We start from the raw sequence: 24,142 nt of genomic DNA, 5'->3' as shown, positions 1-24,142 counted from the left end.
GGCAGTGTTCTGAATTGAATTGAATTGAATTGAGCTTTTATGTAGTGCAACTGTCACCCTACGGGTATCCTGGTGCTCAGACTTTGAAAAATCAACCTACACGCAACCGGAGCAACCGTAGGGGCAATATTAAAGGTCAGTCCTAGGGAAGAGCCAGGTTTTCAGGCTCTTTCTGAAATCCGTCAGCGAGTTGGCCTGTCTAATGTTCTGTGGCAGCCCATTCCATAGTTGGGCGGCCACCACGCTAAAGGCTCTCCCCCCCATCCTGGAGCGCCTAAATCTAGTAGTCGCCAACAGGCCTGTACTAGAGGATCGAAGCTGCTTTTTTGGAATATACCAAGCAAATTTCTCTCGTAAGGGGATAGGGCCTAAATTGTGCGCAGCTCTAAATACAATGCAAAGTGATTTGAAATGTACCCTTTCCTTGATGGGCAACCAGTGAAGCTCCTCAAGGCCAGCACTGTTGAGGACCTATGTTGTCTGGATGGTCTAGAGGCTGTGTAGGAGTTGTTTTGAGATATTGGCAAAGAGATTGTGGTAGTAGTCCAGCCTACTAGTGATGATTGATTTTTTGATGGATGAATGGATGGAACAGTTCTGAGGCAACCATTTGAAGATCGTTTTCATCATGTGAAGCATGTGGAAGCAGGAGGTGCATAATGCATTTCCTTGAACCATCATATTGAGATTGTCATCTAGGATGATCCCTAGAATTTGTGCATGGCCTGTGGATGTGGGTTTTGGTCCTAGCTCCAATGGCCACTGAGGTGGTGTTCCAGGGTAAGTCTTGTTGTCGAAAACCAGTACTTCTGACTTGTCGGAGATGAGCTTCAGGCAATTAGTTTGCATCCAGTATGCTACCATGGTCATGCAGTTGGTGAAGTTGGTTCTGATGGTGTTTGTCTTGTCCCTCAGCGAGAGGATGAGATGGATGTCATTGGTGTAGGAGATTATGGTGATGTCTTGTGATTGGATGATGCTGGCAAGCATTGTCATGTATATATTGAAAAAGGTGAGGCTGAAGGACAATCCCTCTGGGACTTCGCTTATCAGTTTCTTAGTCTCTTAAGTGAAAGGTGGCAGCCTGATCCTAGGGGTTCTTTTTGTGAGGAAGGAGCAGATCCACTTGAGAGTGGGTTCTTGTATGCCAATCTCATGGAGTCATGATGAGGGTGTTGTGGGAGACAGTGTTGAAAGCGGCAGAGAGGTCAACCAGAATGAGGGCTGTTGTTTCTTCTCAGTCCAGGATGATTTGAATGTTGTTGGTGCCCGTGATGAATACTGTTTTGGTGCAGTGGTTCTTTCTGAATCCTGATTGAGTGTTATCTAGAAGGTGAGGTTCGAGGCGGGTTGCTTGTTACTGGCCTTCTCAATCGCTTTGGCTGGATAGAGGAGCAGGGACATGGGTCAGAAGTTGCTCGGTTGATTGGGGTTGGCTGTGATCTTATTGAGGAGGGCGTTCATTTTTGCAACTTTCCATTCAACCAGGAAAGTTGAGGATGTGACAGAGGTGTTCATGATGTGTTTCAGGGTGGTACTAATTGGTGTTCCCAGGTTGTAAATGTGGCGGGGGCAAGGGTCAATTAGGGCTCCTGAGTGGATGGTTCACATGATTGTTGTTATGTTGTTTCTGCTGAGGGTTGTCCATTCACTCAGGTGGCCATCTTGGTTGGTGGTGAGTAGGTTAACAGTGAGTTCTCTGGAGTTGGGTTGGTGTGCAAATCTGCTGTAGATGTTTACGATTTTGCTGTTGAAGAAATTGTATAGGTTGTCACCGAGGTGTTGGGAGCTGGTGGTGTTGTTGACAGTGGCAGTAACTGAGGCCAAGGTGATATCCTGGCTGGCTCTCCATTTCCTTTCTAGTTGTTTACAGCGTTGTTTGATGTCTCAGAGGTCTTCTGATACAATAATACAATAATAAAGCCTTATTCGATATTCAGTTGAGAAATCATAAAAGCTTACAATAAAAAGTGCATGATTTAAAAATTGTGTGAGTTAAAAACAGCAATGCTAAAAAATATATATATTATTATACAATTCATGTAGAACCAAAGTCTATTATAAAATTCACTCCAAACAGTGCAAATTATCTGTCTATTGATGATAGTTAGGAGGATAAACACATGTTTATGTATAATAATGTCAGATAGTTACACTTTTATTTATTCAATTTATAAAAACTATCATGTCGATTAGCGCTATGATTTTTTAAGCCACGTATACATTACATGGTGTTCCTGTATCTGATAATAGATTTTAAGTAAGAAGATACTGTCTTAACAACCAGTTCACTCTCAAGCTGTTTTAATTTAAGAAATGCCGCTCTACAGCTCCGCTGCCCCCAGGCTTTCAATAATGGTTTTAGGAATATTTTCCTTGGGGTTTGATAGAACTTACAAAACAATATCAGTGGATGTTAGATTGGTATGAGATGTCATCACACGGGCATGTTACCTTGTCCCTCGTCCAATCGTTAGGCTGTGGGAAAGTTATCAGTCTAAAAAAGGTATCAGTATAAAGGCGGGTTAGCAGCATGCGGGTATAAAGCAAGGCTCTAATAACAGGTAAGGTTGGATCCCTGGGCTAATGGTGAGAAACAGGTTCTCTGCAACTGTGGTCTTAATCTTCTCCACAAGCCATCTTTTATTATCTAAGTGTTCCATGGCCATCTTTTTTAGTGTCCTTCTGGGCACTATCTCCTTACTTTCTGTGGAGTCAAATTCTGGGTGCCCTATCTCTTTCATCATGAATTTTACATAATTAAGCCATCTTATATTGGCCACTCCGTCCAGGTTGAGGCAGTCAATGATGACATCTCTGTTTAGACTTGTCTCAGGAGTTACCCAGACTTTATGCCACAGTAGTAAAGGAGAGATTTTAATAATGTCAGAGATATATGGCAGAGCCACTTCACTGTGGGAGACATAGGTGGCTATTGACTTTGGGGCGGCTAATAAATAGCGGATGAAGAGGTTCTCGCAGGATTGGATCTGGTCCGGCTGATTGATCCCCCAGATTCCTGCCCCATAAGTGCCAGTTGAAATGCATTTTGCTTTATAAATTTGTAAGAGTTCTGTTACTGGTCTCCCACCTAGTTTTCTTGCAAAGTTTAATACTGCTCCGGTGGCCCTAGAGAAGGCTAATTTTCTAGCAGTCACCGCTGCCTGCCATTTTCCCTGTCTATCAAAGTTTATTCCTAGATAGGAAAAGCTATTTGTGCTCTCGATCTTAGTCCCATCTAGCAAAATCGTCAGGTCGTCTTCTTTGCCCTATTACCACAGCTCATGGTGTAGGTCCTGGAGACGTTCACTTTTAACCCTCTACGGGTCATGTACTTTGCAAATTTAGTGACTGCCCTCTGTAACCCTATCCTAGTCCATGACATAATTGCGGCGTCATCCGCATATAAAAGGATTGGTAAGGGAGTTACCTTTATGGATGGGTAGTCATATTGATGTTTACTAAGGTGTTGGCCAATGGAATTATTATATAAGGTGAAGAGTAGGGGCGCGAGGATGCACCCTTGTCTCATGCCCCTCTTAATTTCAAATTTTGCTGAACACTCCCCTTGGTACCATACCGTACCCTGGCTCCCGCTCCCCTATACAGTTCCTTGATAAAAGAAAGTATTTGACCATCAATGCCAATGTCGCTAAGTATCAACCATAATTTCCCATGATACACGCAATCGAAACCGTAGCTTAGGTCAACAAAGGTGACAAAGAGATTTTCTTTTTTGGCCTGTGTATACTTTGCTATTAAAAGTGCTAAATTGAGACCCTGTTCAATTGTTCCTCTTCCTGCCCGGAACCCATATTGGAAGTTAGAGATTAACTCGTTGTCCTCCATCCATTCCTGTAATCTATTTAAAATTATTCGTCCTGCCACCTTCATTAGCGCATCTAGAAGTGATATCGGTCTGTAGCAGGTGGGGTTATTCCTGTCCCCTTTTTTAAAAATCGGAATCTCGATAGCATCTGACCAGGTTTTAATGAATCCGAGCTTATTAGAGCAATTTAATACGTTAGTTAACAATGGAGCCCATAAATTGATTTTGGCTTTATAAACATCAACCGGCACACCGTCCGGGCCTGGTGCTTTGCCTGAGGTGCTTTCCTTGAGTGCCCTTATAACCTCATTGCACTCAAATGTAATACCCAGAGGGAATACGTCAGGTAGGATGTCACCATTAGGTCTAGCAATTTTATTATTAGTTATATTTGCAGGGTCATCTAGATTGACTAGAGGTCTTCTGTGTACCAGCTGGCTTGCTTGTTTGAGCTACTATGCTTGTTGGGTTTGATGGATGCAAGGGAGTCTGTGCAGTTCTTGTTCGAAATATTGAAGTTGTTGATGTCCTTGCCCAGGTTGTCTGTAGGGCTAGGCTGATCCATGCTGAGGTTACTGAGACAGTCTGCTTCTGTGATTTTGCGGCAGCTATGGCTTGGAATGCTATGCCTGGTAGGGATATTGATCTTAGGTGTGTTGATTTGGAAGTGGATGATGGAGTGGTTGGTCCATGTGAGTGGTGTGGTGGTGTTGTATTTGATGCTGTCGCCTGTGGTGAAGATGAGATCCAGTGTGTGCCCTGTGGTGTGTTGCTGGTTCTGGGATATGCTGAGTGAGACCAATGTTGCTCAAGCTTTTGAGGAGTGCTGTGGAGCATGGGTTGTTTCGGTCTTCCAGGCGAAATTTACTGTCACCAATGACAATCTAGGCTTTGGAGTCGATGGTGAGTTGAGTGATGATGTTGGTAAAAGTGACTTGTGGTCTAGGTGATTGGTGTGTGTTGTTCCACTCAGGGTTTTCAGAGATTTGTAGCATGAAATGCAGGTGTTCAATGAATGGGGTGGCATTCTCTCTGGACATTGTGCATTTTATGGATTCCTGGTATATGATAGTGAGTCATCCTCCTAGCTAGTGAAGGTGGTCCTGTCATGCGATTTCGTAGCCCACTGGGATTACCAGTGAGCGGTTGATCCAGGTCTCTGTGATGTAGAGAATGTAAAGAGTGTAGCTGCTCAGCTTAGGTTATATGTTTGCTGAGTGACCGTGTGTTCAGAAGCATGCATGCGGGTGGGGGTTGACACGCAGGTTTGTTATGGTGTAAGGTGGGGACAAATTCACAGATGAAGGAGCCATACAGAATTTTTCTCTTGTCTTGCTATATATGATCCTCAGTCAAAGGGCTGCTCTGGGAAAATGATTTCTGCTTGCCAGAAGTTATGAGACTGGTACAAGTCTTTTTGTAACCTTGTAAAATCTTATTTTCTGGATCAAACTGTGGATCAATGTAATTCAAAGAAAACATTAAGAGGACTTTCGGAACCAAACTTTTGAGGCAGTCTTTTACTTTCTTGGATTCACCATTATCACATTGTTGTGTCAAATAAGAGACAATTTAAGGTGAATCTAGTTGTAAAAAAAAGTCACGTTTTCTGACATTTATATGAAGTCCTAATGACCCGTATGCAACAGAAACATACAATGTGCAAAAGTATGAGAGAATTCCAAATTTTCACGGACATGTGAGGAAAGGGAAGGGTTTGCCATGTGAAGAAAATATTTTAATTTCATCAATTTCCTAACCCAACATATTTAGATTTTCCATAAAGCAACAATATTTCACATGTAGAAATAGAGAAAACAGATGTAATTGTATGTGTCTGTCATAAAAACGTCACACCAATGCCCTGGTATGCCATGACCCAGTGGAATTCTTCAAACATTTTTCATGGTCTTTCTGGATCATGTCCATGAGGTTTGCAGCAAGGGTTGCACAATTTGTACTACATGTGCTTCTTTGCATTTATACAGGTACGGTAAGAAATGGCATGGGCATAAACCAGTGCACGGTTCATGCAATAGTATTAAGGAATGATTTTGCCTAATTCTGGTAAAATGCCAATAAGACTGTACCACCCATATGCATGACTCCTGTAAAAATGAATCTTCACAGAATCATGGCTCACTATTGCAAAAGACAGCCTTTATCTGAGTTTCCAGGAGGGAAACTAGGTTATTTTGCATCACTAGTAATTAGCAACAAATATATAAACTTTATAGGAAGTGCTAGGTGTGTGCCATGGTATTGCAATGTTTAACAAGCCAATGAATATAGGTTTCTGCCAGCTCAACACATACTCAACAAATTATTACAATAAAAAATCCTGTTCTTACTCCCTCACAACCAAGCCCAAAAAAATACATATAAAAGGATGTGAGTGCATCTCTCAAAGCAGAGGCACTTGCTTTCCTCAAGTTGCATTCCCTTTGCCATTCCACTTCATAGCCACCAACATGTCCCAACAATCGACCAGTGGGAGGCATGGAAACATCGGCAGAGTCAGCTTCAGCTCTCACTCTGTCTCTCGTGGAACAGGAGGGGGTTCTAGACACAGTGGTGCTATCAGCTTTGGAAGCAGAAGCCACCACAATCTAGGGACTGGCAAAAGAATGTCCACCAGTGGCAGTAGCAGCAGTTACATGGGTGGCTATAAGTCTGGTGGCTTAGCTGGAAGTATCTTTGGTAGTGGCACAGGCGGTGGAACTTCTGGTAGGTTTGGTGGTGGAGCTGGTGGTGGGTTTGGGGGAGGATCTGGATTTCCAACTTGCCCACCAGGTGGCATCCAGGAAGTTACCGTCAATAAAAGTCTCTTGGCCCCACTCAACTTGGAGTTTGATTCAAATATCCAAAGTGTACGAACACAGGAGAGGGAACAGATCAAGACGCTCAACAATAAATTTGCCACCTTCATTGATAAGGTAAGTCCTTGGTCTTCAAACCTTGATATTCAGTTTTATTATCATGAATAGAGGACCAACCATCGAATAATTGAATAATTGGTTATGTATTATTCGGGAGAATAATTTTCATCAACATACTAAAAATAATACAAACTGCGATAAATAGGCCTGCTTCTACCTCCCACACTTTATTCAATTTGCTGTTACATTGAATAGCAAGCAAGGTCAATAAATATCTTTTAGAGCTGCTAAAAACTCAGAAACGAAAATGATTGATAGAAAAGCACCGAACTGGACATATTAAAAGGATTTTGACCCTTCTTGGTTAATTTATTAGGGCCTGCGTGTTTACAAAGTTATCCTTCCTAAGAATGTAGTCCATTATTAATTTTTGTTCATTTGCAGCACAGTGTTCACTGTTTAATGTATCATTTTGATTTTTAATGACACATCTGATGTTGCAAAGAAAAATTGTGTTGTATACGATCATTTTTTAGAATCTAGCTCACTTACTAGTAATTGACATATTTTTTACTGGATAAAAGGACAATTGTACAGGTTTAGTTGAACTGTACAGTAAAGTATTGATTGATACTGATATATACGCATTATACACCCATTCCATCAAAGTTTGGATCTTAAAAACAAAACTGTCACTGATTAAAATTGACAATAATTCCAACTTCATCAAAGATGTCACAGTTGTTTTCCAATATGAAAAAATACACAATTTTTCAACAACAGTTTTCGTAATCCTTCAAGCTTTTACAATATATTTTGAAATACAATGAATAACTTTCATTCCCCAGTACTTTCACATAATAGCAATACCTATTTACTAGTTCTAATTCCATATTTCAATATTAGTTGAGGGGTTTCTCCCATCTTTTTAGCAAGTTAGAGAGGAAATGTAAGGCCGAAATGCAGCTAATTCTAAATGCCTGCAAAGTGACAAGCACAGAAATGACCACATTATTCAATTTAGTTAACAGCGTAACATCTTGAGGGCATGATCCCCAGGCAAAACTTCACGTAGAGAGATGCTGGTTAAAGGCAGAACATTAGATTACCATAATATTCCTGGATTCTAGTTTTTTTTAATACAGAGAAATGCAGGGCCAAAAGATCTATCAAAAATTCAGTTCAATCATTGATGATTTATGTTTTCCTAATATCTGCTTTTGATCAATCCTGATGTTGTATGGACTCATGAGTACAAATCTAACGAATCCATTGAAAGATCTATAGCAATCGTTGTTCAGAGGAAGGAAGAAACCCAGAGAAGGGTTGCCATATGATCTGCCATTAGGCGATCTAGGCGATCTAGTAAAATTGCTTGAAAAACTATAAAGAACTAATTGTCCACTCTTAGGTGCATATTAGAACTTGTGATTGCAGCATCATCATCAGCAACATTTCCATCCTTATTGACTTCATTGTTTCATTGTTTCATTATTTCATCCTTATTGACTTCATTGGGACCGGTTTCTGGCATTACAGCCTTCTGGTGAAGAATTGGCGAGTCCCTTGCTCACTGCTCCATCAGGATTCAAGCAAGCCGGGCCGACGACGCCTGAAATGGCAGAAACCGGTCCCCGGAAGCTTGTCTCCTTTCTGGTGAAGAATTGGCTTGGTAGTTTGGTCTGCCCTGTTCCCATCATGCACTGGGCCAGGGACAGACTAATTTGCATATAGCCAGGTTCTGAGCTGGGATGGGGCAGTGAGCTAAATAACGGTGATGGATCAAGCCCTGATCTTTGGACTGGGTAAGAGTGGTCTGCTTAATTCAGACACTCTGTTCATCACCACCCCCTTTTCTGAATCGTTTTTGGCCACTAGAGGTGTGGCAGGGTATACTCAGACATGAGTCCCTTGCTCACTGCTCCATCAGGATTCAAGCAGCCGGGCCGACGACGCCTGAAATGGCAGAAACCGGTCCCCGGAAGTGTGTCTCCTTTCTGGTGAAGAATTGGCTTGGTAGTTTGGTCTGCCCTGTTCCCATGATGCACTGGGCCAGGGACAGACTAATTTGCATATAGCCAGGTTCTGAGCTGGGATGGGGCAGTGAGCTAAATACCGGTGATGGATCAAGCCCTGATCTTTGGACTGGGTAAGAGTGGTCTGCTTAATTCAGACACTCTGTTCATCACCACCCCCTTTTCTGAATCGTATATATATATATATATATATATATATATATATATATATATATATATATATCAAGGCTCCAATTTCCAGAAAATGCCCAGCCGGGCTTAGAGGAAAACACAGCACTCACACGGGCAGCAGCAGTTTAGCAAAACGGTTTATTCAGAAAAGCAAAGCAGACGCGTTTCGGGAATGGAATCCCTTCGTCAGTGTTGTCATCAAAGCGCCAACAATTACGCCCTTATCTATGTTCATGCCAAATGTCGGCATCAACAAAGGACTAATGCATTTTCGGAAAAAACGGCGCGCCATCTTTGAACGCCTATGATATATACATTTTTACATTTTATCAACATGGGAAATAAGAATGCATAATATTCGCATCATATTCAGAACGTCAATAAAGACATTAGTGCGTTAGCATCTCAAAATCTCGCCGTGTATCGGCAACAGATATAAGGGACAGTAAAGTCTTAAATAGTCACATATCTGAGATAAAGTGCAATACAAAGAATGCATTTTTAAAGCGAAAAACGCTACTCTTATTGATGAATGGTATATTTAACCAAATCTTGCCGTGGATCGGCAATTGCAACCTGATATTAGGTTGCTAGAAACTCAGTAAAGTGACACAGAAAAAAGCACATAAAAAATAAATCCCATAAAGATCAAATACAAAACATTGCATTCACTATATACATCTTCAGAATAATATCCAGTTAGATGATCACTGATATTGCAAACAGAATCATATGGTTACTTGTATATTATAGATCATATTCTTAGCCCAGGTGAGTAGCAAGTTCTTCCCCCATATTCAGTCCCTTGGGGGCCTTGGTCTCAAGATCTATAATAAATCTAGATTCTAGCCTTCTCAAGACCTGTAGTCGGTTTCCTCCTCTTGGATTTTCATCCACTTGATCTAAGCAGAAGTAGCGCAGCAGAGTTCTATCACTCTTGTGTTTGATGGCAAAATGCCGTGCTACCGGATAGCTGAAGTCTTTATTGGCAATTGCCCGCATATGCTCCAATATTCGAAGTTTAACTGGGTTGATGGTACTACCCACATACCTTAACGAGCATGGACAGACTAAACAGTAAACTGCGTGATCAGTGTGACAGGACATGAATTTGGTAATTTTCTTGCCACCTAGACAACCTGGCACCTCATATGTCAAGGTTCTCTTACTTGCAGAGCAGGCCTTGCATTTCCCGCACGGGAAAAAGCCTTTTGCATCCTTTAGAGTTCCTAGACGTTTTTTCTCTACTGGAAGATAACTGTGAACCATATCATCTCGTAACGATCTTGCCCTTTTAAAAGTAATGGCAGGCACAGCTGGAATGTTTGAACCTATGATTGGGTCCGCTTTCAGGATGTGCCAATGTTTGGACAAGATCGATCTTAGTCTAAATGAATTCGCAACAAACGGTGTGATCATTCTGAATTGGGCCACTTGTGATTCAATGATCTCTTTCTTTTCAAACAGTTTGCTGCGAGGTATCTTTCTGACTCGTTTCAATGTCTCTCGAAGCTGATTACCATTATAGCCTCTATTTTGGAACCTCTTTATGCTATCGCTAGCTGCTAGTTCGAAATCTTCATTGTTGGTGCAATTACGCTTTAATCGTAATAATTAGTCAAGGTAATTGACCTTTTCTTGACTAATTTCCCCAGTGAATTTAAGATTGCACATAATCATTCGCCTCTTCTATAGACCCATTCCACACAAGGAACAGGTCGTCGATATACCTGCTCCAAGCCACTATTTTATTGCTCCAGACTGCATTTCCTGGGCCCCTGGAAATGCAGTCTGGAGCAATAAAATAGTGGCTTGGAGCAGGTATATCGACGACCTGTTCCTTGTGTGGAATGGGTCTATAGAAGAGGCGAATGATTATATTTCTGTGCTTAACAACAATGAGTGCAATCTTAAATTCACTGGGGAAATTAGTCAAGCAAAGGTCAATTACCTTGACTTAGAAGTGAGTGTGCGGGATGGTAAAATCAGCACTAAACTTTATCGTAAACCAACGGCGGGGAACAGCGTTCTACACGCCTCAAGCAGCCATTCCCGGAAACTTATTGCCAACATCCCTTACGGTGAATTATTACGATTAAAGCGTAATTGCACCAACAATGAAGATTTCGAACTAGCAGCTAGCGATAGCATAAAGAGGTTCCAAAATAGAGGCTATAATGGTAATCAGCTTTGAGAGACATTGAAACGAGTCAGAAAGATACCTCGCAGCAAACTGTTTGAAAAGAAAGAGATCATTGAATCACAAGTGGCCCAATTCAGAATGATCACACCGTTTGCTGCGAATTCATTTAGACTAAGATCGATCTTGTCCAAACATTGGCACATCCTGAAAGCGGACCCAATCATAGGTTCAGACATTCCAGCTGTGCCTGCCATTACTTTTAAAAGGGCAAGATCGTTACGAGATGATATGGTTCACAGTTATCTTCCAGTAGAGAAAAAACGTCTAGGAACTCTAAAGGATGCAAAAGGCTTTTTCCCGTGCGGGAAATGCAAGGCCTGCTCTGCAAGTAAGAGAACCTTGACATATGAGGTGCCAGGTTGTCTAGGTGGCAAGAAAATTACCAAATTCATGTCCTGTCACACTGATCACGCAGTTTACTGTTTAGTCTGTCCATGCTCGTTAAGGTATGTGGGTAGTACCATCAACCCAGTTAAACTTCAAATATTGGAGCATATGCGGGCAATTGCCAATAAAGACTTCAGCTATCCGGTAGCACGGCATTTTGCCATCAAACACAAGAGTGATAGAACTCTGCTGCGCTACTTCTGCTTAGATCAAGTGGATGAAAATCCAAGAGGAGGAAACCGACTACAGGTCTTGAGAAGGCTAGAATCTAGATTTATTATAGATCTTGAGACCAAGGCCCCCAAGGGACTGAATATGGGGGAAGAACTTGCTACTCACCTGGGCTAAGAATATGATCTATAATATACAAGTAACCATATGATTCTGTTTGCAATATCAGTGATCATCTAACTGGATATTATTCTGAAGATGTATATAGTGAATGCAATGTTTTGTATTTGATCTTTATGGGATTTATTTTTTATGTGCTTTTTTCTGTGTCACTTTACTGAGTTTCTAGCAACCTAATATCAGGTTGCAATTGCCGATCCACGGCAAGATTTGGTTAAATATACCATTCATCAATAAGAGTAGCGTTTTTCGCTTTAAAAATGCATTCTTTGTATTGCACTTTATCTCAGATATGTGACTATTTAAGACTTTACTGTCCCTTATATCTGTTGCCGATACACGGCGAGATTTTGAGATGCTAACGCACTAATGTCTTTATTGACGTTCTGAATATGATGCGAATATTATGCATTCTTATTTCCCATGTTGATAAAATGTAAAAATGTATATATCATAGGCGTTCAAAGATGGCGCGCCGTTTTTTCTGAAAATGCATTAGTCCTTTGTTGATGCCGACATTTGGCATGAACATAGATAAGGGCGTAATTGTTGGCGCTTTGATGACAACACTGACGAAGGGATTCCATTCCCGAAACGCGTCTGCTTTGCTTTTCTGAATAAACCGTTTTGCTAAACTGCTGCTGCCCGTGTGAGTGCTGTGGTTTCCTCTAAGCCCGGCTGGGCATTTTCTGGAAATTGGAGCCTTGATATTTCACGCGGACACCACCGCGTTACTCGGCACCCGCCCTGAAGAGTGACTCACGTGTTTGGTGTTGTGGAGCTGGGATATATATATATATATATATATATATGGAGTTGTGGAGGATATTTCATTTTTCAGTATTTGTGGCTGAGACAACTCTTTTTTTGCAAAAAGGGTCACAATTTCTAAATTATGACTGTTCAAGAAAAAAGCATCTCTTTAGGTCCACCCCTAGGGTCTGTGACTTTGGTGAATCCACCTCTAGTTTGCTCTTCACTAGCCTTGAAATGCAAATAAAAGCCTAGGCAAATCATTGTTTCCTTGCCAGCAATGCCCTATCATCCATAGATAGAAAACACAGCATAAAGTAAAGTTTTTTCTATTGGGCCATCTCCTTCATACGTAGCTAAGCACCGAGACATATGATTAAATAAATAGATTAAATTGAAGTGGGACAAATAAACAACCATGGTGAGCACCCCTACTAATGGATAAGTGTTGTTGCCATACAGCATCACATTGCAATTACTCAGATATACTACAGACATTCCTTCTATTAGCCCTTCGAGTACAGTACAATGTTTGTAGCATATTAACAAGTGTGAAAGGCTAAAAACCCACCTCCCTCGGCACCACTTTTGGAGGAACATATTTCTTGAAAAAATAAAACAGATATAATCCCTGTTCAACAGAGCCTAGTTTGTGGTGAAAGCAGGCCAGCTAGGTTTCTGTGGTTCTATTAGTAATCAAGTAGTCCTGTTATCTTCTAGAGGCAAATATTTCCTAAAGAATTTCCTTGTCCCATTGAACAATAAGATGGGACAGTAGTTAACCAAGTCCATAGGATTATCCTTCTTAAATATGGGCACAACAGATTCTTCTCTCCTGGGTGACAATACTAGACTCGATTCCAGGATGTTATTGAAGAGTGTTGTTAACAATACAAACCAGGTATCCAAATAAGATGCAACGAAATCTTTTGTCACAAATATAGGTCCAGTAGGCTTTACCTTACTTTAGTCTTCAATAGTCTCCTCAACTTCCTCTAATAAAATGGAAGCAATATGAGATCAAGGTGGTATTTCTGTGCTACTTATTAGTTATTACCCTGCCCACAACAATCACCTAGTGCTACATTACCATGCAGATTTGAAGCATTATACTGCAACACTAAAATGGCATTCTGGTATGTTTTCACTTTCTGTTATCCCTGATCTCGTCGTAGAGAAAGTGATCTGAAAGCAGTTTCACTTCTTTACATCATTCTTTGTTGGTTAATTTATATACTCGTTGGGTTTCAGGTACGATTTCTGGAGCAACAAAACCAGGTTCTGGAGACCAAGTGGCAGCTTTTGCAGGAGCAAGAGAAGAAAAAGGGTCCTGGAAAGGGCCTTGATTCCTTCTTCGAAGGATACATCAGCACCATGAAGAACCAACTGACCTCCAAGACAAATGAAAGAGGTCGCCTCAGCGGAGAATTGAAGAACCTGGAGAATCTTTTTGAAGAGTTCAAGAACAGGTAAGAGAAATTCTGGCATACTGCACAAACCTAGCATACTACCAAAACAACAAAGGAGCATGCACAGAAATAAACCACTAGAAAAGTGCTGTTTTCCGTATGGATGGCTAACGATTATAACCTGCGACTCTCTGGCCTAGTGCAGGTTCGCACACTATAACAAAATGTTTACAAATTGTGCACAAATAATTTATAGTAGATCAATAATTACCTGTAGGTGAAGGAATAGCTGACTATAACGCTATTTAATAGATTTTCAGGAGGATAACTTCGCTTGAGCAAATGATATGGCTTTATAACATTTACCATAAAGGATCATAAATCTGACCTTGATTCAAATTCATTACGATCAGTGCCATTTCACGTTTGCATTTTGGATGAGGCATTTCATCCAGCTTCTACTGGGGTTGCTCTGCCACCAACTTCAAGCACAGCTTGCCCACCTTTACTGATGGCGTTGACGTCGTCCGTCCTGCGCATCAATTGCCTTTGATATTGTGTAGAGGCTGTGCTTAGAAAAACAAACCATTTCTTAGATCTCTCTTGCTTTTGACAGATACGAAGAGGAAATCAACAAGCGCACAAATGCCGAGAATGAGTTTGTGGTGCTTAAGAAGGTGAGTGAAGGCGCTTTTAATCGCGAAATGATGAAAACGATGTCAATACAACCATTTCAAGGTTTTAGAAACGCTCTGTGTAAACCGGTTTAAAAGAGTTTGCTCCAAACCCCTTTTATCGTTCTGATGCATGCAACTTGTATGAGGGATTACGTTGACAACATGTAACGTATCCCTGATGGAGATCGATTGAATCAAATAAAATTCAAGCAGACCTGTGTGATCCTGAGCAAAGTAACCCGCAAATAACTGCGGGCGCTTATTAGTCGCTCCAACATGAAGGGAGGTGGCCACTTTGTTGGCATAGATACTTCCTTAGCATCTCCACTGCCCTCTAGGGTCCTTTCCCCTCATCCTTCACACATGACCTGGAAGTGGTGATCAGAAGGGGACAGTATATAAATCTGTGCCACCATGGGTACGTCCTCTTTGTTTCATGGTTGCCCCATGGATGGTGGCGCACCAGGCCGATGAAGGAATCCAAGTATGCAAAGCCAAAATGAGGTGGGTGGGGAGGCACAGCTGAATATTCATCCTGCAGCGTCAGGATGACTTTCTCCATGCTTTTTCCAGGTTCAGGCTTTCTAGTCCTACCTCAGAGTTGCCCACGTTTTGATGATTTCACGGGGTGTGAACAGTTCTGGTCGTGAGTGCCCTGAAGAGAGATGGTGTGTTGAATAGTTGCCGGGGCCTACTTGGAAATTCCACTGAAGTTATCCCTGACTCTTACGTGTCACGTTAATCCTATGACTGTTTTTGGGTAGATCAATGACATTGCACAAGGGTGCGCTCTAAGCTTTAGTGGTTCACAGATTCTTCTTCTTGCTGTTGCTGGTAATGTTTCGATGATCACCTGCTTCCTTTCAACAGGATGTGGATGCTGCCTACTTGAAGAAAGTGGAATTGCAGTCAAGGGTTGAAGCACTAACTGACGAGGTCAACTTCCTGACAAAAATGTATGATGAAGTAAGTTACTTAGCACTGTTATCCCCAGTCAAAGCACCACTTGATTAATACATGAGGCAATTGTATATGTAGGGACAGTAGGCAATGGCACACACATGATGCAGGGTTGGACTGGAAAGTAAAACTAGCCCTGGCCAACATGTTCAAAGCAGCTCTAGAATGCAGGACGGCAAGACTAGAATGTGGCCACAGAGGCATAATTGAGTCACGGTAGCCCATCCTGCTTTCAAATTCTGCAGTTCTCTGTGCAAATGCCAGAACAGCAGAGCTAGCAGAATGGCCCCCTAGCCTGACATTTACCAGTACATGACACTTTAACTTATTTTGAGTGGAAGGCAAATGTGGAAATACATGCAGGGTGCAGTGACTTGTCATGATATGGAGAAAATAGTAGCACACATGATCAGATGATCCCTTGTACACATAGGTCACAAGAGGCTGTAAGGGAAACTCCGTAGGTGAGCCCGTGAGGATGGGAAAGAGAATGCATCAAGACATACTTCGGTTAACATATTGTGATAGGCAGAAGACAGACCATACCTCATTGGCATTTGGCTGGGTCTGGTCAAATGTTTTTTTATTACATTAATGAGATGTAAAATTGTTACCACTTGGGACTATCCCTTATTGGTATGTATGGGCCCAGCTTCTTACTGGGATAAAAGGTTACACTACATTGGCACTCATTAACACACCATTTGCTTTTTCATTGAAGTTGATATACAAAATTGGACTGCCGTAAATGTCCTTCCATTGAATAAACTAATATTGTCCAAATGTAGTGGTCGTGTCCCTGACAATGTCTTCCTGACCACTAGGTTAATGCTGTGATTGTAAGCAGTGCTGATAGCATGGCACCCACTGCACATCCCGTTCTATGTTGAAAACAACAATGCAGCTCTTAAGAAGCCATACCCTAAACACACAAGCGGGCTCCCCCAGGTGAAAAGATGTCCAGCAGCCTGGATTCCGTTTTATTAGAGATTTGTTGTACATTTGATCCAAATTTGTTTGGCCTGTGTTTTTCAGGAGATCAACCAGCTGCACTCCCAAATCTCAGAAACCTCGGTTATTCTGTCCATGGACAACAACCGCAGCCTCAACTTTGACAGTATCATCACCGAGGTGGAGAATGAGTACAAGGAGATTGCAAAGAAGAGCCGGGCTGAGTCAGAATCTTTTTACCAGCAAAAGGTGAGCACCAGCTGTTATTGAGAGAAACAAAAAGGCACCACTGCAGGAGCACATGCTGTGTACTATAAAGGATTCTATCATTATTTGTGACCTTCAGGGACCATTGAGGAAATCTGCTTTAGCAACCAAATAGTAATACAATAGAGCTTAAATCACAGAGCAAAATTGATGAGGCACAATGTAAACAACAGCACTCAACCGATCGCTCCATACACTATCTCATCAATCTTCTCTAAATCAGCCCAAAATAGTTATTTTGTGACACATAATGTCCAAATTGTTTTCAATAATGTAATCCCTCTGCTGCCGTGCGGTTCTAGATGCGGATGCTAAGCTGAATGTCCTAATAGGTGAGACCGGAGCAGTTTCATTGTGCGCATCATTACGGCCACTGGCTTCTGTGACCCCTTATCGATATTGTTGGGATGAAAGAGGAGTCGTTATCTTTCAGTCTCTCACGAGACTTGCCTGTTCGGTAGGACCACCAAGAACCACTTAAGTCTCTTACGTCGAACACTGGTCGTTGATCATCATTAGCTCCTCAAGTCCCCCAAAAATCTTCTTCTGACTGATTAGTGATTCCCATCCTCAGCAGTCACTCTGACTTTTTCACCCAATGGGTCATCACTTATGAAGTCACCTCATGACAGCGGAGAGAGATCTGGCTCCACAGTTTCTTCTTCCGTCTGGCTGACCCTCATTGTCTGCTTTCATTTTAACCCCCCTTTCCTGTTTTGGCGCAGCAATGAAAGTATTTTCTGTGTGGACCAAACTCCATTTCTTATATCTTTCATAAGTCCTTTTTGTGTCAAAGTAAAATTATTTAATGGAGTTTCTTAGCCAAAGCCTGTAGAACCAGGAGAAGGTGTGCACTTCCTTCCAATGACACTAAAAACAGGACAGTGTTCCCCGGAGAGTGTTTCCAGAGGGTGCTCGCTCCTTATATTGGGTGTCATTCCCATTACAAACAATAGCCAAGAGATTCCTGCTCATTGTGAAGGAACCACTGTACACCTCGACCCTAACACACACGTTTTACTTTCAGTTTGAAGAGCTGCAGAAGACAGCGGGTTCACACGGCAACGATCTGCGCAGCACGAAGACCGAGATTACTAACCTCAACCGCCAGATACAAAGGATGAAGGCAGAGCAAGAAGCTGTGAAGAAACAGGTACAGTGTGAAATATATGTCAACTGAGCTCAGAAGGAGTTCCAGGTGTACAAAGCCACAGTAATGTTCTAAGTAGTAATACTAGCTATGACTAACGCGTAGCAGGCATGAACGCCCACGTTGTGCAGGAAACAAACAAAGCAGGTAAAGAAATAAATACCATATAAAAACAGTTATGAAATATACCTCTGCAATAAAATTTGAAAATTATAGTTATTGCTACAGTTGAACTCGTTTTATGGGCTCATTTCAGTTTGTTGTTTCTGAGGTGAGGTGCTTAAGATCAGAGGTGGCAATTAAAGTTTCCAGCACATACAATTGAACTTTCTTGAGACAAAAGGAGATTGGTAGAAATGACTGCTTTAATTAAGAGAGAGCCCATTCATTTTTTTCCAAAGGTTGCCAATTTGCAGACGGCTATTACAGAGGCAGAACCGCATGGGGAGTCCGCCATCAACGATGCCAAAAGAAAGCTGGCTAACATTGAGGCTGCCCTACAGAAGGCCAAGGAGGACTTGGCACGCCAGCTGAAGGAGTACCAGGAGGTGTTGAGTGCCAAGCTAGCCCTGGACATTGAGATTGCCACCTACAGGAAGCTTCTGGAAGGAGAAGAGTGCAGGTGGGTGCTAAATTGGATGTACGCTATTAAAGACCACTTTGATAGATAGGGGTATATATATCTATGGAGGCCCATGAGTGACCTCTGCTGCAGACCACATAGAGTGAAGGCCAATAAAGGCGCTATATTTGAGTATAGAGAAAGCTCGTTTTGGGTCAACGTGCGTTCATCTGGTGACAAGGGAATTGGCTTAGTAGAACGTAGGAGATGAGCCTCAACTGAAATTAATAAGAATATGTATATTGGGGCCAAACTATGATTTTTGCTGGAGTCCAGATATCAAAACATTTAGAGATCAGAGCAAAAGTATTCGAAGGCCCCTCCCCTTCTCAGATGAAGACAGAAGAACGAGCTTGGGTGAAGTGTTGAAGCAATATTTACCTGTAGGTCCGGTAGAGAGGCTAGAGCAGTGAGAGAGAGTGAGACAGAAGGAGCAAGGGAGAAAAAGAGTAAGAGAGTAAGAGAGAGCAAAGATAAAGACTATGGGGCAAGCACAGCTGTTGACTGATTTACTGAGTTCAGAGACCAGCCTTGAATTGCAGGTGCAAATTACATGGAAACGAAAGAGGGAAAGCTTAGCTGCAGAGGAGATAGTTGTTCCATTGATGACCATTAATTGTGCTCGGTTTGTTAACATATCCCCTCTAAGATTTGTGTTACCGTAGGGATTCTGGGGCTACATTTGGCACATGTAGTTTAATATTCCATCCCTAGATGAACAGTATTTTTCTTTAAAAGAAATATATATTTTTTGTGTGTGACTGTGCAGAGTAGGTGCTGCATAAAATGAATAACTGTAGAATGCAGAGGGGGCATGACACTTATATTTCCCCTTTGTGAGTAGCCTCCAGGCAGAAAGCAGTGGTTAAAAAAGAGGTAGCTTCTGTCTGCATAGATGTTTGAGGGACTTTGTAGGGGGTGGCATGGCAGACCTGTTTCTGGGAGGAGGCCATCCGGTTTCCATTGGCTATCTAAACCCTGGCATATATATGACTTGAAGATCATCTGTCTATTGTTCTCTTCTCTTTCAACGATGATGGTCAACCTTCCTTGCCTTACGCATTTGTTTGACATCAATTGGTGAGCTTGGACTATGTGGCGTTTTGTAGTGTCCTGTGCAATTTCTGTCTTCATGATTCCAATGCACTGGTCACATAGCATGGACGTCCTTCCAATGAGCTTGTCATTCCGTGATTGACAAGTCTAACCTTGTGTCTCCTTTACAGGCTATCAGGAGACTGTGGCACCAAAGTTAGCGTCTGTAAGTTTCTATAGTATTTAATTTTGGGAGGAAATATGGGTTCCTGTATTTTTTAATCAATTAAATGATGTTGATATCTGTCTATGATTTCTTCGCAGCCGTGGTCAGCAGCTCAGGAGGCGGCGCTGGAGGCTCCATGGGTGGAAGCTACGGAGGCAGTGTTAGCGCAGGCACTGGAGGTGGCTTCGGATACGGCGTAGGTGGGAGCTCAGGAGGAGGCATTAGCGGAGGTTCAGGCTATGGAGGAGGTAGCGGCGGAATGGGCTTCAGCAGCGGAAGCGGACGCAGTGGTGGCTCTACAGTTGTGAAGAAGACCTCATACTCCATGCAGTCCTCTAGCGGACGGCGATACTAAATGACCGACTCTCCCTCCGCACTGATGGCTTACCCTGAAGAAAGATCTGAACCGCTAATAATCAGCAACAAAACTGGACCTTTATAAAAATGAGCATTGTTGTTCTGCCCGCGCAAGGAGTCTCATGCTTTTCCCAATCCAAAAGCAATCCAAAACTGTGCTCTTATTCCCCAAGACAGAGTCATAACATCAAAACACAAATTCTTTGAAAAGTCTAGAGTGTTCGCTTACATATAAACCTAAATTACTGAGTTTTCACGTGTGTTTTCTGAGGGTAGTGAGGACCTATGTACGGGATTCCAGACTCAGATCACGATTTCCATAACAAGTATCTGTGCTGAGCAGCACTTTTCACACACTGGTCTAAGCTCCAGTTGACACCCCAGTTCGTACAATTGACATTAAAACTAGTTCAGAGTAGCATAATAAATATCTTGGCCTGTTTTGAATGGTATAAAATGGCAGCGAATGAAACTGTCCTAAGTTTAGGGCACAGTCCTTGTACGTTGATTATTGACTACCTGAATAAAGAAAGCTGTTACCTTTGCTTTAGGTCAAGCATTTTGTGTGCCTTATCTGCAAAGTACATGAGTATTATATGAAACACAATTTGCTGATCTTCAGTATAAATGTTGTACATAAAAGCGTAACTCGTGCAAAAATTACACGAGATACAGACACGAGGTTGGTTTGGGCACAAAATGTCTAGAACTGTTCTTCAGTTCTCAGGATAATTTTTCTGCTTGAATCAGTCTCCCATGCGTACATATTGCATGTAAAAGGTTGACAAGGAGAAGAAAATACATAAAATACACAAAAACCAACAATCAGTGATTATGAGAGATTTCACGTGCATAACACAAATGTTGCCCCTGTTTACTTATAGTAGCTCACTCCTTTTCCTCCAAGTACATCTTGGGCTTACAACCATGAATTTTGTTTTTATTAAACCTTCTGTGGAAGTCCCTGTAGGTTAGTACCACACTAACTGAGCAGATGTGTTCACAGCAAGGCACACTGAAAAGAATAGAGGGAGGAAATAGGAAGCAACAGGCTTGGTGCTAGGATAGGGGTAACCCTACTAATGGTTGTCTTGCCTCCCTTTATAACTGAGAATGCTGCATAGCTCTCACGTTCCTCAGTTCCAAGGCTGAGAACCCCAACAACAGCTTCTGATTGCAAACTCTCTATGCATATACTAGAAAGAGTTTAAGCATAGTCAGACTGGTCTTTGACATAGGCCGGTTACCACATAGTCAAGAGCCAAAGGGAAGTCATTCTATTGCTTCTCAGTCTGGTAGATGGTTCACAGCTCGTGGTGCAACTTTTCCAAAGCAGGTATCCTGTAGTCTCTCACGTGGACAACCAGCCATTCCTTTTGCTTAAGATAAGTCATGTTTTCCGCAACTGCTTTACTGCATTTTCACTGCATCTTTGCACTTCAACATGGTGGTTCTTCATTTTTGTGTTGAATAAAGGCTGTTTTCATCGCTTTTCTTGGTCTTATTCATACTGTGTGAGAGAGTTACATGGCAAGGAGAGTTCTATGAACAGAATGAAATACATCTTCAATGGTAAAGTTCACTGGGCCACTTGCTGGGTCCTAGTATTAGCTCAACACTGGTGATGAAGGCAGGGGGGCAGTGTTTTTGAATCTCTGAAATATATATGTATATACATCCCTATTCGGACCATAACCCACTGCAAATATGACTAGGATGGGGGATGCTAAGAGCCCCAACCCCACATGGCAACTACAGCCAGCAATTCTGGAAGACCAAGGGGCAGATTTACGAGGAAGTGCTGCAGCATGGTATAGAAAGCCCTTTGGCTGCTCGCGCTGCTGCACTTCCAAAGCACAGGAATGTGACATATTTACAACGACATGTTGCATTCCTGTGCTCTCCCATGCGCTGGTGCACAAACAGCTACCATGCGCCAGCGCAGGCACCCTTGCACATTGGTGCAAGGATGCCTGCGTCATTGGGAGATTGTTTTAGTGCAGGAAGGGGCACCTTCCTGCACAAAAACAATCACTGCAGGCATTTTCCTCTTTCAATGCGTGCTGTAGAATGAAGCACGCATTGAAAGAGGAAAAAAGGAGAAATGAAAACATTTCTCCTCGTTGCACCTCGCTACGCCACTTGTAGGGTGGCGTAGCATTCAGACGCATTTCGCGATTCACGATTCCTCGTAAATCTGGAAATGTGTCTTTCTCCATGGGTGCTGCGTGGGAACACCCACAGCAACACCCATAGAACGCCCCTTTCACACAAAGTGCTGCGTGTAAAGGGGCCATATTTACAAAGTCAGGAAAAGCCACGCAGGGTGGCTTTTCCTGTCCTTGTAAATATGGAGCATGAAAATACGCCACCAGTATGTCACAAAATGGGACTTACTGGTTGCTCAGGGGGCTTGTAAATCTGCCCCCAAGTCTTTATGGAGGAGATGAGAGAGGTTCTAACACATGATTGTGAGGAAAATTGGGGGACTGTCACTTCTAGGCAAACTGAATGGAAGGCACTCAAGGTGATAATCAGGGATCATGGCATCCGGGTGGTGGTGGGGTGCATGCTACATAAAGACCTACTGCACACAGAGACATCACTAGGGTACCTTGAGGCAGCAACTCACTCCAACCCTGTAGAGCAGCAAAAACTGACTGAGGCCCGTGTTTGCCATGCTCATCTAATAGAACAGCTAATCTGCCTGGATTATAGAGGTCTCAGGCAAAAATGCATGCTAGTTGGGACAAGTCAGGCTGCTTACTGGTGTGGCTTTTGTGTAGCACAACACCCGCAGTTCCCACTCATACACTTACTACTCAAGCAGATATACACTCGCCTTTCATAGTGCACTACAGAGCACTATTTGACCCTCCCCCTACGAAACGGCAGATGTGTGCAGCTGAGCCACTCTGAGATGTAGGGTTACCCATCCCGGATCCCCTGGACAGAGAGGCTATAAATGCCCCTATCACACTACAAGAAATTACAGGGGCCATTAGAGGTGAAGCTACACAAAAGACCCCTGGTCTTGATGGGCTGCCTATTGAATTCTATAAGGCTTATGAGTCGCTGCTAGCCCCTAAATTGCTGGAGCTGTACCAAGTTTTACGCACAGACTCCCACATTCGCTTAGGGAATCATAGTCAGTGTCACTACACAAGCCTGAGAAAGTAACATCCTATTGCCTGTTATCCATGCTGGGAACGGACTACAAAATACTTAAAGATCTTAGCAGTCCGCCTATTGGAACACATATCACGATTTGTGCATCCAGATCAAAACGAGTTTATCCTTGGGTGTTCTACTACCCTGAATGTCCCACATTTGCACAAAGTAATGGAATTGGCCCAAAAAGGCATTTGACATGGTGGAGTGGGGTTATCTCTTTTCTGTACTGGTTATAACTGGCATCACTGGACATCTCCAGAGACTCATACGACTTTTCTACACAGAGCCAACGGCCTGTGTTAAAATTGGATAGCTCATATCACCCCATTTTAATGTGAGCAGAGGGATTCACTAAGGTTGCCCCCTTTTGCTGCTATTGTTAGCACTTGTGATGGAGTGAACAATAGCATATGGAGAGGGGAAGATGGCGGCCGGCTAACTAGCTCGGTTGGGAGCTCCGTGCAAGCCAATCCTGAAATCATGAAATACAGGAATTAAAACTCCGAACTGCAACAAGATCGCAACCGGATCACAAGCAAGGAAAACGCCTGATCTCCACTAAGTAATTTTATCAGGGATGCCCCAGCCCCTACTCCCGATGTTCAAAAAACAGGGCACAAGATCAGGGAAACACACCAAGGAATGTACCGGAGGAGCCCGCGTCAGGGTCTGCACAGGAAGCGGCCAGGAAGCGGCGGCAAGCGG

General features: G+C 42.6%; 1 protein-coding gene across 1 annotated transcript; it reads left to right on the top strand.

The window, feature by feature from the left end:
* Positions 1–6,253: 6,253 nt before the first annotated feature.
* Positions 6,254–21,754, top strand: LOC144833441 (keratin, type II cytoskeletal cochleal-like). Its single transcript, XM_078689165.1, has 9 exons — positions 6,254–6,765; positions 13,861–14,078; positions 14,635–14,695; positions 15,566–15,661; positions 16,691–16,855; positions 17,901–18,026; positions 18,425–18,645; positions 19,872–19,906; positions 20,005–21,754. Exons 1-9 carry the CDS (start codon positions 6,301–6,303, stop codon positions 20,259–20,261), a joined length of 1,644 nt encoding a protein of 547 aa, XP_078545291.1. The 5' UTR covers positions 6,254–6,300; the 3' UTR covers positions 20,262–21,754.
* Positions 21,755–24,142: the final 2,388 nt, after the last annotated feature.

This window comes from Lissotriton helveticus, chromosome 1_1, assembly GCF_964261635.1.
Source record: "Lissotriton helveticus chromosome 1_1, aLisHel1.1, whole genome shotgun sequence".
NCBI classification, from domain to species: Eukaryota; Metazoa; Chordata; class Amphibia; order Caudata; family Salamandridae; genus Lissotriton; species Lissotriton helveticus.
The sequence above is the reverse complement of the archived record's forward strand: the minus strand, read 5'-3'. Positions and strand labels throughout refer to the sequence as shown.

Coding starts and splice junctions, on each gene's coding strand:
- LOC144833441 (XM_078689165.1), top strand. CDS start 6,301: ATGTCCCAACAATCGACCAGTGGGAGGCATGGAAACATCGGCAGAGTC. Junction 14,696..15,565: donor AGTTTGTGGTGCTTAAGAAG/GTGAGTGAAGGC, acceptor TCCTTTCAACAG/GATGTGGATGCTGCCTACTT. Junction 18,646..19,871: donor CTGGAAGGAGAAGAGTGCAG/GTGGGTGCTAAA, acceptor TCTCCTTTACAG/GCTATCAGGAGACTGTGGCA.